The sequence below is a fragment of the Callospermophilus lateralis genome, chromosome 15, assembly GCF_048772815.1.
Source record: "Callospermophilus lateralis isolate mCalLat2 chromosome 15, mCalLat2.hap1, whole genome shotgun sequence".
Taxonomy (NCBI): domain Eukaryota; kingdom Metazoa; phylum Chordata; class Mammalia; order Rodentia; family Sciuridae; genus Callospermophilus; species Callospermophilus lateralis.
The window spans coordinates 20,813,779-20,832,013 of record NC_135319.1 but is presented as its reverse complement, the minus strand read 5'-3'; the positions used below and the strand labels follow the sequence as shown (position 1 = coordinate 20,832,013).

Below are 18,235 nucleotides of genomic sequence, written 5' to 3'. Positions count from 1 at the left end.
AATACTCTTTAAATGATTAACATACCTGCATGTATAACTGAGCAGGGAGCTGACCCAAAGATTAAGGTAATAAAAGAGAGAGCCAGGAATGGTGGTGCATGCCTGTAATCCCAGTGGTGTGGGAGGCTGAAGCAGGAAGATCTCGAGTTCAAAGCCAGCCTCAGAAAAAGCGAGGTGCTAAGCAACTCATTGAGACCCTGTCTCTAAATAAAATACAAAATAGGACTGGGGGTGTGGCTCAGTGGTGGAGTGCCCCTGAGTTCAATCCCCAGTAACCATACCCCCCCCAAAAAAAAAAAAGAGAGAGAGAGAGAAAAAAAAAACAAAGGCAGAGATGCCAAGCTTTATCCTGCTTTTAGTTATTGATGGACCATCTGCAAGCCTGAGAAAAAGAGTTACTGCTTTTGGCAAAGGCAGCCACTCTAAATCCCTGTTACAACACCAGTGTGTTTAGAATAAGTCACACCTTCTTACTATACAATACTGCCATTAGCTGCAAAACTATCCTACAACCATGCAAGGCTACAGTGACCATGAGATTATTGCTTCCTGGACCTATGAAGAGCCCCCTCTGGGTAGGCTATTCAGTGAGGAGGTTGTCTTTGCCTGGCCTTCTGTCTCACCATCTGGGACCCTTTGGGAACATCAGACCTAGATGTCCTCAGAAGGCATTTGTCTGTCTGTCACAGGGAGATTTGCTTAAAGCCTCTTAACAAATTAGAGATGAGCAGAGCAAATAGCCTCCAGATATCCCTCCTCTTGTGTGGCCCACTTGCCCCACCTGACCCTCTGCAGTCTCCAAGGCCATTCTTTGGTCTTCATGGGTACAGGGGAGGTGGTAGTCAAAGAGGGGTTTCTGGAATCCTTGAAGATGCCAGGAAGTTTGCAGCCACTCACGTGGAAAGCAGAAGCAGAACACAGCATGCTATTTTTTTTAAGCTTTATTTTTTCCTGATTAGTCACTGAAGGCACATCCACTGAGAACTTTCAGGACACAGACCATTCCATGGCTGGAATTTTGACCTCTTGAGACAGGAGTCCTGCTGAGTATTCTTGGGGACATGTTAGAAGCTGCCAGTTGCTGGCTATATGACTCCCCCCGTTAATTAGACTTTTGAAGCCTCAATTTCCTCCTCTATAAAATGGGTTGAGAGCATGCACCTGAAAGGATGGCGACTGAGTCTAAAGAACAATGAGGATTAAAGCATTTCTCAGTCACAAGTGTGACATAAACATGAAGTATTGTGAAACTGAGAATGAGAGATGCTTATGAACCCTGTTCACTCAACATTCAGACTGGAAAATCTCTGCCCTAATCTAAAAATCAAGGTAGTTTTGTTTTATTAAAAAATTGTTTTAGTTCAGATCCCAGTACCTCTTCTTCCCCTTCCCATTCACTACCCCCTGTTCTCTTCCCTCTATCAATCTTTCTGCCATTTACCCACAGTTATTTTTAAATTAATTCCTTGTGTATGTACTTGATACTGAGATTCACTGTTGTGTATTCATCATATAATTTAAAAAACAATAAAAATAAAAAAATTGGTTTATTGCACATAATGTATAAATGTGCTTTATGCATTCAATACCCATGAAATTTTATGTAATGCTTTATGAATTGTGAACATTTAATGATGTAGGCATCCCTGTAATCAACTTAAGACCCAGAACGTTGCCAATATCCTATACCTGCCTGTAAGGTTCCACATTAAGGTGGCCAGTCCAGCTGGGGCCTCAGCTCAAGTTAGCTCCATAATGCTGAAACCTGTTTCCTTGGGGCTCAGGGGGTTAGAAGGCTGGGAGAGGCAGGGAAAGGTGATTCTATAAGGGAAATTCATCCTCTTTTTTTCACTGTAAGTGACTTTGAATATTTTCCCCAGTTTTCCAGGCCGGAGTTCCTACTACTGGCTGGAGAGGCCCCAGTGACCCTACATCTACCTGGATCAGTTGTGGTAATTACTGGTTTGCACAGGGCAGCATGAGGTGGGGAGAAAATCTCCCAGCCAGGCAAGTCTGGGAGATGACTGCACTCTGACTGTTGCACGTTGTCCTGGTGGTGCTCAGTGTCCTCTAGACCCACCAGAGCCATGCTCATGGCACCACAGCTCCTCATCCTTCAGCACATCTCCTTCCCCTTTGAGATGAACCTCCTATGGTTTGGAGCTCAGTCCTGCTGGTCTCAACTCAGCCTTCATCTTCTCATTTAGCCAGAGTATTTGTAAAGAAGCATCTAGCACATGCCAGACACTGCTCTAGGTCCCATCTCTGCTGTGGAAGCTTAAATTCTAGCAGAGGGAGGCAAAGGTAGACAAATGTATGCATACACATAAAAGAATGCCAGGTAGTGATTTGTGTTTAAAACAACAGGAAAGGAAAAGACCAATAAGGATGCAAGAAAGTGGGAGATGGTGGGGTGGGGAGGAGGGAGAGAAGTGCTCTTTTATATAGGGAGGTGGCTCTGAGGAGGCACCAGTGAGCAGATACAGGAATGAAGAGAGAAAGGGGACGGAGAAAAGCAAGAGGGCTTTTGGGGAAGAACAGTTCAGGCAGAAGGCAGATGCAAGTGGGCGACACTTCCCAGTCTCAGGACACCTAACAGGAACATGGCCCCCTGTAGAGTCCTGCAGGTCAGGATGTGACTGCAGGCACAGCCCCTAGAGTACTAACACTACATACCAGTGTCTGTTAACTGTTCTCTAAGGAGAACTTCCCAGGAGAGGTCTGAGTAGGCCCTGATCTAGGCTTTGAGACAAGAGTGGAGGTGGGGATGCATGGATCCTCAACCCTAGTCCTTAGAGAAGGACACAGACAAGGAGGAGTCCTGAGCCAGACATGGCAGACTTATAGGAATTTGTGGTGTGGGGAAGAGCATTCTGCTCCCCTAACCCCACATACAGTATGTGCAAAGTCAGGCAGAGTAGCCCATGGGGGTGTGGAATGCTGAGCTGCCTGGGAGGCTGCACCTGGGTGATGGTGATTAGACAGGGCTGTGGTAGAAGATGAACCTGGGAATAATCCAAGGAGGCGGACAAAGCAGAAGGCAAACTCTGGTATGTATCTGCAGCTCTGCCGACTGGTTTCTACAGTCCCTTTGCTCTAGCCAAATCTTGTTTTGGATCTGCACCTGTCCAAATTTTCTCTGCAGTTTATTTCATTAACCTGTGCTTGGCAGGACCCTAGGGGGACAATGTCAAGTTGGGGGACACCTGGAGGGTGTGTGATTCACTAGTCAGTCCTGACAGCAAGCAGAGCCCAAGGGCAGGCAGGATTTCTGCAGGGGAAAGACATGGGTCAGACCTGCCTCCCAGTCTTCCTGGCCCCTGCAGAGCCTGGCAGAGAGCTCACATCTGAGTCTAGGTTCTGTCTCTTGCTAACTGTACAACCTCGCGCAAGTCCCTTACCATCTCAGATGAGCCATCATTTCTCTTCTGCTAAATAGGAATCATAATCATATTTGTGTCTTTAGGGTTGTTTAATAATTAAATGAGATGATGCATGTAAAGTGCTCAGCATAGTAACAAACACAGGTTAAAGGCAATGTCTCATGGTTATTGTGACAGTTGATACTATTGTTTTCAGACCAAAAAAGGGAAATCCTACTTGGCTCTCAGGGACCTCTGCGTGGTCTTGCTGAGCGGGCAGTGTCTGGAGGTGAAATGTGATATCGAGTCCACAGTGGGAGCTGTCTTCAATGCTGTCATGTCCTTCATCAATCTTGGGGAGATCACCTACTTTGGCTTGGCTTACCTGAAAGGTGGGTGTTCCCTGGGGAGTCCTTGGCACTGCAGGCATCTGGATCCCTAAGCTCCTAGATATTGGTTAGCTGGTGTCAGCTTCAAGTGTATGTGTGTGAAAAAAGTGTCAAGTGTGTGCAGACTATCACAAAATAACAAATTTAGGGTGTGGTAGGTGTGTGTAGCTTGCCAGGTCCAGTTGATCAATCTCAGTGCATGATCTTAGACAAACAAATGTTAAAAATATCTATTTTGTCTGACAGAACTAAGTACCTTGACCCCAATAGCCTAAGAATCCATTCAAAGATCTAAGTGAGGGAAGGGTTCTTTATTTCCTTCCCATCTCTGCCTTTCCATTAAGGGACTTTTCCTTTACTGCAAATATTCCTTTGCTATAGTTGAAGTTCTTTACCCACTGTGTAGCTGGTTAGGGAAGGAGGTTGAGTTTGATTTTATGAACCTCAGGTTAAATGCTGGTTCCAGCCCACACTGCTTAAGCATAATAATCTCAATCTTCCTCTGTTCTTTTGCCCCAATAGGACAAGCTTTTGATTATTCATTGTGCTAGATTGGGGCTGGCAGGAGTGTCATTGCCTCCTTGTCGCTCTCATCTGCCCTTCCCAAGATCCCTTTTACAAATAAAAAGAACAGTTATAATATGCATTGATGTGATCATAATCAATGGATGCTCACTCTTGCAAAAGTAAGAATAAAATCATCTTCAGGAAACAGTGCATTTTTATTGATTTATAATGTGTGATTTAAATAAAAACTCTGTGAATAGAACCTCAGGATGTATCCTCTACTTGTCCCTCTCAATCAGGTGGCTGCCCCTGAGCCCTTCCCAAGTGGACAGTTCCCAGTACAGCTTAGCAAGGAGCCTCATGGGAAAATCACAGAAAAATAGCCACCTCTGGGATTTGATATGACCACCTTGGGGGAATTTTTCAAATAGACTGTACTGGGAACTCACCCATTCCTAGGGGAAAATAACCCTAAGAGAAGGGTGTGGAGAGTCAGATTCAGCAGCAAGGGAGGAGGGATGAACATTAAGTGGGGAAGGCCACTAAAACTACCTGGACACCAGCCCTACCCTCCATCATGTACATGCCCTAGGAAAAAGGGAGGGTACTCATTTAAAAACTCTGCCTTCTAACTCTAGGCAGGATTCCCACCTAGGCAAGCTGCTATGTGCACCCTAGGCTCAGGGAGTGGAGAATAAAGAGGGAACTGTTTGGGTACAGGGTGGGTACTGACCCACAGGAGTCCCCAGGGAGTGGCCAAGAGCACCCAGGCAGGGTGGGGTTCACCTGTGAAGACAGCAGAGGGGTGGGGGTGTCAGCCTCATTGACTTGGACTGATCCAACCTGCTTTCCAGAGGGGCTAAAGGACCAACTCAGCAGGAATTAATGTCTGGAGTCTTTAAAATCAAAGGACAAATATGAGTACACTTGTACCCTGTCTTAGTTTGGGCTGCTATAAAACATTCTGTAGACCAGGCGGTTTAAACAACATTCATTTCTTTAGTTCTGGAGGCTGGCAAATTCAAGATCGGGGTGCCGGTTGATTTGGTTCCTGGTGAGGACTGGCTTCCTGGCTTGTAGAGTAAATCTTTTTCACTGGGACTTTATGGTGGGGGAGGCAGGGGTAGAATAAGAGTGAGCAAGAGGGTTAGCTCTCCCCCTTCTCAAAAGGACACTAATCCCATCATGGGGCCCCATCCTCAAGACCTCCTATAAACCTAATTGCCTCCTTAAGGTCTCTCCTTACAAACACCGTCGCTTTGGAGGTTAGGGCTTTACATATGAATTCTAGAAGGACACAAACATTTAGTTCATAAGATGCCTGTGACTGGCAATTGGCAGGAACTTAATAATACTCTTTCTATTGGTTTATAATCTTATTTATATAAGATGGTAGCTGAAAAACAGACATTGAGGGACATCTCTCTAACATAAATATTGTTGTCCCTATGGGGTGAGTTCCCGGATTCTCTCAGACATGCAAATCTTCTGATACTTATATAAAATAGTATTTGCATATAACCTACACACATCTTCCTACATATTTTAAATCATTGCTAGATTACTTATAAAAATGAATGCACTGCAAATACTGTCTTAATAGATGTTATATTGTATTATTTAGTAAACAATGACAAAAATGTATATGTACAGTACTTATGAAATTTTTTTTTAAAAAAATTCATCTATGATTAGTTGAACCTATGGATGCAAAACCAGTGGATATGGAGGGCTGACTGTAATCATAGTTTTTCCTCTTGGTACTGAGTTTTTCTCCCTTGATCCTTTCTTCTTTACCTCTTAGTCTTAGTTCCTCTTGGTTCCAACAAAAGTCCCCTGGTACCAGGTATGAGGGGACTTCAGTCTTGCTCTCCCCTACACTAACAGCTCACATCTGACTTCGTGTAGGGTTCAGGGCTGTGAATCAGAGAGGTGGGACATCCCCTACTGCTTTTCCCTCCAAATTCTATTTCCATCTTAGGCAAAGAGTTCTTTTTCCTGAACAATGAAACAAGATTGTGCAAAATAGCCCCTGAAGGCTGGAGAGAGCAGCTCCGGAAGACCTCCACGGACTCCTTCACACTCTTTCTGAGGATAAAGTTCTTTGTCAGCCACTGTGGGCTGCTACAGTGAGTGCTGCAACTTGTCCCTTGGTTCCTTAAGGAGCTTATGCCCATCCCCTGACATTACAGGTAGTGGGTAGGCAAGTGCTTTGGGAATTACATATGAATGACAACAGATATGGTGGTTAATCTTCTCTGGATTGGACTCTGATATGATAGGATGAGGGGGGAAATCAGTTTTTTGAGGTAGGCTCCAGTCAAAATGAAAGCTTTTCTTTGTGTTTCAAACACAGTCCACTCAAGGCCTCTCTCCCCTAAACCCAAACATACTTCTTCCTTCCTCCACACACAACCCAGTGGCCTAGGGATGAGGCTTGGAGGAGAGGGAGTTGGGTTTAGAGTTGGAGGTGGTGGTCTCTTTATTTCTTTGATTGCTACAAACACTACCTGACTTATAGTCAGTTTTCTTTCTCCAACCACAGCCACAAATATCTCTGTAGGTGGTGTGTGAAATGCCTGGCACAGAACAGCCCTCACCAGGGGCAGGGGACATGGTGTAGATGAAGGAGACCACACTGGCCTTCCTGGCTTGTCCTCTGGGTTCTATTGGGTTGTACCCTGTCTTCCCTTCTTTTCCTACCTCTCAGACTGACAAGCCCTCTGGTGCAGTGTTCTGGCCTCAGCATTCCAGCCTCCTTTATTCCTGTATTTCTTTGCTAGGGACAGCCTGACAAGGCATCAGTTTTACCTGCAGCTTCGTAAAGACATCCTTGAGGAGAGGCTACACTGCAACGATGAGACACTGTTACAACTGGGGGTCCTCGCCTTGCAGGCTGAGTTTGGCAATTACCCTAAGGAGGTAAGAGTGGACACACACCTAGGACCTTTGGGTGGGATCACTGGAGACATTATAATGGGGTGGGTAGGACTGTAGGAATGGGGAGACTGTGCTTTTGAGAAGTGTTGTTAGTATCTACCACTGAGATTGGGGTCAGTTATATCCATCTATTCATAGATTCACTTCATCCATGTGTCCATTCAATAAGCATTCAATGAGTGCTATTTCTTAGGCTCTGGGGGATACAAAGATAAACAAATCAAATTTATGCATTGAAATGTTGTTCTAGCTTGATAGTTCCCTCCTTGTATCAGTCAACTCTGCATTACTATAATAAAATAACTGAAGCAGCCTACTTATAAAGAGTTTATTTACTTCACAGTTTTGTAAATTCAAAGTCCAAGATTAAGTTACCCCATTGGTTTGATCTCTAGGGGGATTGGTGGGTGGTAGCCCATTATAAAGGAGTGTGTATGTTAAAAAGCTTACATTGCCAGGCAGGAAGAAAGAGAGAAAAAGAGAAGGAAAGAGAGAAAGAAAAAATAAATAAATAGAGATAGGGATAGTGACATGATGTCTCCAAGGGAATTACTCTAATAACTGTAGGGTCTCCCACTAAGTTGCACCTCCCAAGTGTTCTACCACATCTCAATAATACTAATATTGAGACCAAGTCTTTTATAACAGAGTGTCCCTTGGGGGACACTTACAACACATCAAAACCATAGTATTCCTAAAAACTAAAAACTTATGTATTTATTGAGTTCCTATTATCATCATCAGTAATAATAACCAACCTTTATTAAGAGATCATGCTGACCTTGCCACTGACTTAGTGTTAACTCACCTAACTCTCATAGCAACATTGCAAGGTTGGTATCAACACTCACATTTTCTAGAAAAATAATCTGTGACTCATGTAGCTAGTAAATGTTAAAGTCTAAATTGGGAACAGGTGTGTCATACTGTAATGCCAGTACTGATTCTGCTGGGATGTACTGCTACTCAAAGAGTGGCTCAAATATTGTTGGTCAAGCCTTTGCCAGGGCAGCGGAATTGTGTAAGTTTCATTAATCAAACTTGCTTTTGATGATCTTCTATTTGAGTACTCAGGGAGTTAACAGAGGAGACTGGTTTCTCAAATTTTCAGATGCCTGAAACTAAGGAAGGATGATGGTAATATACCTAATGGTAATAGATGATGGTAATATACTTAAGTAGGATTCAAGATGGAGATGCTAGGCAGGATGGGGAGACTTACAAGGTAAGCTTTTAAAGAGAGCAATTTAGTATAGCTTTTGGTGCACGATGCACCTCATCCATGTTCAAAATATGGAAGAGGCTTAACCACAGTCCTCAAGAGGGAACTAGCAAGTGACTCAGCAGGATGATATGGGGTCCAAATAAGGAATCCATCTCCAAATGCATTACTAGGAACAGAGAAGAAAGTGTCAAGGAGGTAAAGTTCCCAATGGTCTCTTCTCTGGTATTTGGCCAACTTTCTATCATTGTTATAAAATACCCAAGATAATAGACTTATAGGAGGAAAGGTTTATTTGGGCTCATGGTTTCAGAGATTTTAGTCCACAGGCTCTTGTTCCTGTTGCTTTGGGTCTGTGACAGCACTGTAAATCATAGCAAGAGTGTGTGGCAGAGTAGATCTCTGTTCATTTCATGCTGACCAGGAAGCAAGAGAGAGAGACAGGAAGGGGACAGAGTTCTAATATCACCTTCAAGGACATGCCTCTAATGACTAACTTCCTTCTACTTGGCCCAATCTCCTAAAGTTCCATCACCTCCTGATAGTGCCACAGGCTGGTGACCAAGCCTTTAGTATATGGGCCTTTAGGGGGGCATTTACAACTCAAACTGTAACAGCTGGTGGCCTCCCAGCCAGCATGTTGGACTTTATCTCTAAGGATGCTCACTGTTATGTGACAATAGCTGGGTACTACTGGGGAATACTCAACTTGGAGAAAGATGCTCTAGAGAGGACACAATGGCTGTTGAAGGAGGAAGTCCACTGCTCAAAAGAAAGAAATTAAGAGGTTTAATATCCCTACCTTTATGCCCCAGAAATCCTCAAAATGACTTTTTAAATCCTTGAGATCCCAAGAAATGGTACATGCATGGACCTCATATGCTTTCCCCACTAGTGTATGCATATTTGTCACAATCATAACCCTCTTCCTGGTTGACCTAAAATGCACAGCTTTCCTGCCCCCATGAATAGACTGATTTCTTCTCTGTACCCTTTGGGACCTTTTGACCATCTTGCCCGTACCCTTGGCCAGCACAGATTAGTCAGTGCTCTCTTGATTGCAAATAGCAATTGAATTCAGATTGTCTCGAATAAAATGTGTCATTTTTTTTTATTGGTGTGCAGAACTGAAAGGTCCAGGTCCAGGTCCTTTCCTAACCTACCCCCTGCCCTTTTGACAAACCTCCTGCTCTATAACACTTACATGGGGTGTTTACCATGTTTAGGGCTTGTAGGCTGTGAAAACTCAAATAATGTCATCAGAACTTCTTGTTCCTGGGGGTATCTCCATGTCTGTTTTATTTCCAGTGGCTTCCCAATTCTATCATGCAGGCTCCAGCCTAGCACAAAAAGGGGATGTGCTCTCTTAAAAAAGGCCATAGAAATCCTGGGCTCACCTCATTGGTTCTGATAGAGTTAGGTGCTCATGCTAAACCAATCACCACACAGGGAGGTGCCATACTCTGATTGGCTGGGCTTGAATCTCATGGCTGCCCTAGAAGCCAGGGCTGGAGTCCACACTAAACAAAGTACATAGACTGAGAGGTAAAGGTGATGGTTTTGCATTTCTAGGAAGAAATAAAGCAGTGAGGCATGGCCAGAAATAAATGGGCATTTGATGGTCAGCAATTCTACATTCCTGGTGAGTTAAGGAGCCATGCTTGGCCAAAGTTTTATCTGTATTATGGGATGAATTGTGTCCCCCCAAACTTATATATGGAGCCATAATCCCTAGTACCTTAGAATGTGATTGTATTTGGAGACAGGAGCTTTAAAGAAGTGATGATCCAGATGCAGAGGCTCAAGCCTATAATCTCAGTGCCTGGAAGGCTGACATAGGAGGATCACAAGTTTGAGGTCAGACTGAAATTAAAGCAGATAGGGATGGAGCTCAGTGGTAGAATGCTCAGTGGCTCAGTCCCCAGTAAAACACACACGCGCACACACACACACACACACAAACACACACCACACATCACACACATACACATACACACACACACAAAGTGTTGAAGTTGAAATGGGGATATGTGTGGCTCCTAAACCATTCTGACCAGAGTTCTTATAGAAGAGAACATTTGGACACACAAAGAAGACTAGAGATGAGTGCACAGAGGAAGAAAGGCCCTGTGAGGACACAGAGGACACAGGGAGCAGGTGACTATCTGCAAGCCAAGGAGAAAGAGTTTAGAAAACAAAACAAAAGAAATATACTAACACCTTGATCTAGGTCTTTCAGCCTCCAGAATGGAGAAAATAAATTGTCGTTTAAGCTGCCCAGTCTGTGTTCTTTGTTATGGCAACATAATAATATTATAGTCTGAATAATAGACTGAAGAATGCAGTCTGAGAAGGAGAAGCTGTAGTCACCACTGCATGTGGATGACTTCACAAAACTGTGTTCTTAATTCTCAAATGTGCATGGGCTGGAGAAACCAGGGGTTAACTTAGACACGACTTGTGTGCCTCATCTCAGTGATAGGTTAAAGAGCAAATACAGCTCAACATTTAAAAAAATTTTTTTTTGAGAACTGTGGCTTCAAGTGTTTTATGCTGTGACCCATAATTTAAAAAATTATGTCCATTATAACCATCAGTCTCTCTCTCTCTCTCTCTCTCTCTCTCTGTCACACAACACACACACACACACACACACACACACACACACACATGCACACAGAGAACTAAAGCAAAAGTTTCAGGAAATAGGTTGCACCCTTTCTACATGTGATGCACATTGATATTTCTCTTTCTATTCTAGTTAGTTTACAAAAATGCTGGTTAAGAGCCTGCCAACGGATTTCATGACTCTCAAATGGTTTGCAGACTACGGTTTGAACAATACTTCTCTGACTGTATCAGTGTTGCCTTGAAACAACTCCCAGAACATTTTTGGAAGTTGCTACCAAGTCCTGGAGTCTCCAAAGTCCTGTTGCATCCCCTAACACTGCTGTATGTTTCTTCATAGTATTTATCATCACCTGGCATGATATATCCATTTATCAATTTTATTTTCATTCTCCGTGTTATGATTTGGATCTTGAAAATCCCCAAAGGTCCATGTATAAAGACTTGGTCTCCAATCTGTGATGCTATTGGGAGGCTGTGGAACCTTGAGGAGGTGCAGCTAGTGTAAGGAAATTAGGTCCCTGGGGACATACTCTTGGAGGGGATTTTAGAATCCTGGCTCTACCTCTTTCTCTTTCTTTGTTTCCTGGCTGCTATGAGGTGAACATGCTTTCTCTACCATATACTTCCTCTATGTTGTACTGTGCTACCACAAGGCCAAAGCAACAGAGACAAGTGACCATGAAACTGAGCCAAAATAAAACTTTCCTCCTAAAAAGTTTATTATCTCAGGTATTTTGTCACTGCAATGGAAAGCCAATTAACATACTCTGTTAGAATCAAGTATGCCTTAAGGGTTTTGTTTGTTTCGTTCTACTCATTCACCAGAACCAAAATGGTACTGGAAACACAGGGAGTATGCCCAAGAGCTATTGGTCTCGGTGGAAAATGAATTGAGTGCAGCCTCCTGGACTGGATAGCACTATAGATAGACCATCAATCAGAAAAGTCAGCAGTTTTCCTGCCAGGGACCTGTAGTGCAATTTCCATTCCTATCCCCCATGGAGACTCCATGGAGACCCCATGGCGACTCCATGGAGACCCCATGGCCCAAGGGCACTGGGACTTTCTTTCTGCACTGACACCAAACTGACCCAGGAAAGCAGTATTCCAGAGCTATCCTGGCCCCCTCACCCTCTTTCCTCCATCCCTGTTGATGCTTATCTTGGAGCTCCTTTGCATCTTCAGCTCTAAGACTGGGGAGGCCTGGGCCAGCCCCCATGCCTTTGTGCTGCTACATTTGGGTCCTTTGAGAGGAGAATGCTCCGAGCTATTGGTGCCCCTGTGAATCCTTCAATTGACTTTGCTGTAAGGTTCTAGACCACTCTAGAATTTGGCAAAATTGGATAGGACAGGGTATCTTCCAAAGGAAATGTTAGTCTAACCTTAGCAGACTCTATGATCCAGAGAAGTGATGCTAGAGTCCTGGAGTTGGACAGAACAGTGTCAAAGCCTGACTTTTCTGGTCAGTAGCTACATAACTTTGGACATGTTATCTCTCTGAGCCTGGCTTTTTCATTTGCAGAATGGAAAATAATAATGCATATATAGTGTCTGGCACATAGCCATTTCTGTTGGCAAGCTTTCTTTCCCTTTCCCCAGAATTAGGAATGCTTTAATATAAAATTACACAACAACTAACCATCAGTCTATGGTTTCAGACATATGATGTGAAACCTGAGTCTAACTCTAGTACTTGGGGGGGTGGGGTTGTTTGTTTTATTCTACTCACTTCACCAGAACCAAAGTGGTGCCTTTGGTTGAAGGGCAGGCCCACTGAGGGCACCTGGGGAACTTGAGTAATACTTACTCAGGTCCAGAATCTTTCCACCAGTATAATTTTCCCCAGGGTCCCATAGGCCTGGGGAAAATTACTATATAGGCCCAGGTTCTTCAGAGAAATAGAAGCAATAGGATATCTGTTTGTCTGTTTATCTATCTACCCATCCATCCATCCATTCTTCTACCTACAGCTTTATTATAAGGAATTGATTCATGTGGTTATGGAGACTGACCAGTCCCTAGTTCTGCAATTGGTAAGCTGAAGACCCAGGAGAGCAGATGGTGTTTCAAGTCTGAGCCCAAAGGCAGAAAACCTGTGTCCCAGCTTGAAGACAGTAAGGCAGAGAGGAGTTCCTTCTTACTTATAGGAGGGTCTTTCTTTTTGTTTTATTTAGGCCTTTAACAGACTGCTTGAATCCTACTATTATGATTTGGATGTGTTCCTTCCAAAGTTCAAATTGAAACTTGCTCCTCATGTTGATAGCATTAAGTGGGACTTTTTGAGGCATGAATAAGTCACAAGGGCTTGGCCCTCATGAAAGGATTAATGCCTTAAGAAAGGACTGGAGTGAACTATCTTAGTGTTTCCCATTTTCCTTCTGCTTTCCTCCATGTGAGATGGCAGCAAGCCTCCCTCTTGGAAGCACAATACTTAGCAGCCCTCACTAGATACCAGTGCTGATGTCTTCTCAGGATCCAGAACTATGATAAATAAATTTCTGTTTTTCTGTAAATGACTCAGTCTGTGGTATGATGCTATGATAGCAAAATGGGCTAAAAACACCTGCAACATTAAAGAGGGTGATCTGCTTCCCTTATTCTATTAATGTAGATGTCGATCTTATCCAAAAGCACCCTAATGGATACACCTAAAATTTGACCAATATCTGGGCATCCTGTTGCCCATTCAAGTTGACACAAAATTAACTACTGTGATGCCTCATTCTGGTAACCTCCTGTGCCTGTCTAGTTTCTATTTGACCTTATTTTGCTTCTGCTTCCATCTGTTCTCATTCTCCACTTATGACTCCCTACCCCCAAATCCTGCCAAGCCTCAACCTTTTGGGTACCACTGGGGTCCACAGTATTTCTGAGGTGTTCTCTGATGCTCACCATGTGATTCCTAATGCAGAACTTTTTTCCTTTTTTTTTTAAATGTGTGTATGAAGGTAATAGAATATACAAACCCATTCATTTATACATGTACTTGCTTAGTCCTAATTTATAGACTGCCTGTTTTAGGCTTAGCACCATCTAATCCTTATTTAACCCCCAAAAGCTAGTATTATTTCCATTTGCAATTGAGGAAAATACAGCTCTGTGAGGTTAGGTAAGTTAGTGAGAGCCCAACCAGGACACACTTCTAGAGCTTTGCTTCACTGCACTAGGTGCTATAGTGGGAATGTCAAAGGCATTAGGGAGGGGAGAACCCTTCTTTGTGTCATTGACTGGGCAGGAGGAGGAGACCAGCCCACCCAGGAAGCTTCAGATTTTTCACCATGGCCTGAGCTTAGGTGGCTATCACGCTGGTTGGATAACGTGTCATATTTGGGGGGACTTAGTATACCCTCCTTAGGGGCTTATATTTTGTTTGATTAAGTGGTTCTGGTGCTGGAAAAAAAAAAAAGATTTCAAGCCATTGTTGTGAAAGATTGGGAGCCCCAGAAGAATTTTAAGCAGGGAAGTAACATGATTACATTTGCATTTTAAAAAGGGAGACAAAGGCAATTTAGTACAAAAATAAATCTCCTTAATCACATCATCACGGCAGAACAACCTTCCTCTGGGCACATTCTCTTCCAGCCTTGATCACATGCAGGGACTTTTATACAGTTGTAAAGATTGCCGTATTCAATTTGTAGTCTGCTTTCTCACTTCATGGTATATGTCCTCTATGGCCTTCCTGATGATCATTTGTACTGGCTGCTTGTTATGAGTCCACAGGGCTGGGTCTGCCTTCACTTGTCCATTCTCTTATTGTTGGGCATTCACCTGATACTGCCATGTAAGTGATAATTACTATTATTATCATTCAAATTGCTTCTGATCTTTCTCTTTTATAAATGACATAGTAATAAATGTACTTTTGCCTGGAGCTTTTTTTAGTTCCATGTTGACTTCTTCTGTTAGATATATTCCTTGCAATGAGGTGCTGGTTTAAAGATCCCAAATGCTTTTTTTTTTAACCCCCAAATATCTTAATAGACTATTTATTAATTTATTATGGAACTGGGGATTGAACACAGGGGTGCTGAGACACATTTTCAGTCATTTCAATTTTTTCTTTTGAAACAGGGTCTCAATAAGTTGCCCTTGAACTTGTGATCATCCTGCCTCAGCTTCCCAGGTCACTGGGGTTGTAGACCTGCACCAACACAACCAGCTTAATAGACTTTATTTTTTAGAGTATGTGTTAACTTTCCATCACTGTAACAAAATAGCTGATATAATCAACTTATAAGAAGGAAAAATTTATTTCAGATTAAGGTTTCAGTGGTTTCAGTTCATGATTGCTTGGTCCCATTGCTTTGGGCCCATGGTGAAGTAGATTATCATGGTTGGGAGCCTGTGGTAGAGCAAAGCTGCTCACCTGCTGGGATGAGAAAGTAAAAAAAGAGAGAGAGAGAAAATAAGGAGCTGGGGTCCCAATATCTCTTTCAAAGACAGCCACCCAACCCAGTGACCTAACTTTCTTTCACTAGGCCCTACCTTTTATTGCCTCTCAATAGCACCACAGACTGATGACTAAGCCTTTAGCACATGGGCCTTTGGGGACATTTAAGACCAAAACCATATCAAAGCAGGTTTAGGTTCATGGCAGAATTGAGTGAAATGTACAGAAATTTCCTATATCTCTTAGCTCCTACACATGCACACTGTCTCCCTGTCTGAACACTACAAACCTTATGCACCAAAATATACATTTCATCAACCAATGAAGCTGCATTAACTCAATTACCACAGTACATAGTTTACTCTGGGGTTCACTCTTGGGGTTATATATTTTACAAGTTTTGCCAAATGTATAAAGATGTATATCTACCATCATATTTTCATATAGAGTAGTTTCATTGCCCTAAAATTCCTTTGAGTTCTATCTACTCATCCTTCCACCTAACCCCTGGCAACTACTGATCTTTTACTGTCTTCATAGCAGAATGTAATACAATTGGAACCACACAGCATTTAGCCTCTTCAGATGGGTTTCTTTCACTTCAGAATATGCATTTAAATTTTCTCATCTTTTCAAGTCTTGATAGCTCATTTCTTTTGGATATTGAATGATATTCTATTGTCTGGAATTACCAGTTTATCCACTCACCCACTGAAAGATAGCCTTTGCTTCCAAATTTTGGCAATTATGAATGAAGTTGCTATCAACATCCATGTGTAAGTTTTTTGTTTTTGTTTTTGTTGCTGGGGATCAAAATCAGGTCCTCATGCATGCTAGGCAATTATTTCACTGCTGAGCAACATCCCTAGTCCCTGTGCAGAATTTTCTATGGACACAGGTTTTTAGCTCTTTCAGGTAAATTCCAGAGGACATGGTTGCTTGATCCTATGGCAAGAGTATGTTGAGTTTTGGAGGAAACTATCAAATTTTCTTCTAAAGTGGCTGCTCCATTTTACATTCCTGCCAGTAGTGAATGAGAGAGCTCCTGTTGCTCCACATCTCCAGCAATATTAGGTGTTGTCAGTATTGTAGATTTGGCAATCTAAAATACTTTTCAATGCATGAGATTGCTGAGTCAGTACCAAGCTGGAGGATGCTGTTCACCACCACAAGGCTGTATGTAGCACAGCAGGAGTGTAGGATGTAGTATACACTATATTATTCCCTTTAGATCTGCTTCAGGCAAACTCACCTACACTCTGCCTAAAGAAGGCCAGATTCTTCCAGTTCCCAGGTGTTTTCCTCATATGTGATCGCCTTCAAAGCTGGGGTTTTCTCAAAGGTACTGAGAGAATCATCCTGAGACCACAGAAAGTTGATTCAGAAACAAAAGCAGAGTCAATTTCTCCCTCTGCCTAATCCTGCCATCTTCAATCTTTACAGTGTACCCTGAGACCACTCCTCCACAAACTTCAGCATTCTTCTCTCTGAGTCTGTGTTCAGAGAACTCAGTAGCAGACGGTGGGTGACCCAACCTCTCTCAAGAGACTATAGCCTTACTTAAAAAAGGATGACCTTAAATCTATGAAATGTTTTCCCTACTTGTGGATCTTGGCCATGGCCATAATATTTCCTCTTTTGCAAATTATTGTAAGGATGCAGAGTCTACTGAGTTCTAAAGACCACCTGGCATACAGAAGGTACTTCTAAATGGGTGGCTCCTTTCTTTCTCCTTTCTATTCATGTCATAGGGTTTGGCCCCATTTATAATATGCTAGTAGATGATGTTCCTGGTGGGCACCTCAAAGAAGCATCTTTGTTATGGGGCCCTAATGGGATTGTGACTACAGACACATTTCTGCTCATAATCCCACAGTAGACATCTTTGTTATGCTTCTTTCTCCTGCATCCTATTTCCAGCAGACAGAAAGTAAGGCATATTTTCGAGTTGAAGATTACATCCCTGCAAGCCTGATAGAGAGAATGACTGCTCTCCAGGTCCAAGTCGAAGTCTCAGAGATGCACCGGCTCTGTTCTGCACCATGGGGAGAGGATGCTGAACTGGAGTTCTTGAGGGTAAGGCCTTTGGACACTGAGAGGTGTGCTGGTGCTCCAGGAATGCAGCTAGTGTTCCCCTCTAAGGCACTCTCTGGGGACCAGTTGGCTCAGACCTGCAAAGGAGATGCAGGCCAGAACCTTGAACTACAGGAGAAAAGAAACCTCCATTGCTCTGAGGGGATTAGAGAGGTTTCTGGGAGCAGGTAGCATGGGAAATGAGCTCCAAAATAGGCCAGGGTGGGTGCTGTAGGGCCTATATGCATACTTAGAGCAGCATCATTGACAATTTCCTGCAGGTAGGGAGACCATATTCCTATGCATGACTCCCAGGACAACTGAAGTACAAAACTGTGATGTGAGTCCAAGCAAAGTCATTAGAAGACTTCTAGTGTGTAGACTTGGATTATTTGTCCTCAGCTCAACACAATTAGTATGTTCATGCCCAGGAGCATGAACTCTTCACTCCTCAAGTAAAAGCAGCAATAGTTCAATATGCATATATTCTCGAGCATCCATGATGATGACTACCTTTGCTTACCCCACAACCTCTACTCACTGTGGGTCAGGTACTGTGGGAAATGGAGACAAAAAGCATGTGCTCCCTGCTCCTGGTGAGTCCCAAGTCCTAGGATGATAGCCACATTGTGGTAACGATGTGATAAATGCCTGTGAAAACAAGAACAACACTGAGGATTCTAGGTCAAGACGGTGGGATTGGGTTGAGGGGTGAGTG

At 43.1% G+C, this 18,235-nt stretch overlaps 1 protein-coding gene across 2 annotated transcripts in view; it reads left to right on the top strand.

Annotated features, from left to right (window-relative positions):
• Positions 1-18,235, top strand: part of Frmpd2 (FERM and PDZ domain containing 2) — a 96,299-nt gene that overhangs the window by 16,582 nt on the left and 61,482 nt on the right. The window contains exons 7-11 of one of the 2 annotated variants that reach the window (XM_076834959.1): positions 1,881-1,952; positions 3,580-3,754; positions 6,240-6,387; positions 7,042-7,180; positions 17,368-17,520. In XM_076834959.1, coding sequence (XP_076691074.1) covers positions 1,881-1,952; positions 3,580-3,754; positions 6,240-6,387; positions 7,042-7,180; positions 17,368-17,520 — 687 coding nt within the window. Of the gene's footprint in view, positions 1-1,880; positions 1,953-3,579; positions 3,755-6,239; positions 6,388-7,041; positions 7,181-17,364; positions 17,521-18,235 lie in introns of both variants that reach the window. The other variant, XM_076834960.1, reaches the window with a different exon arrangement.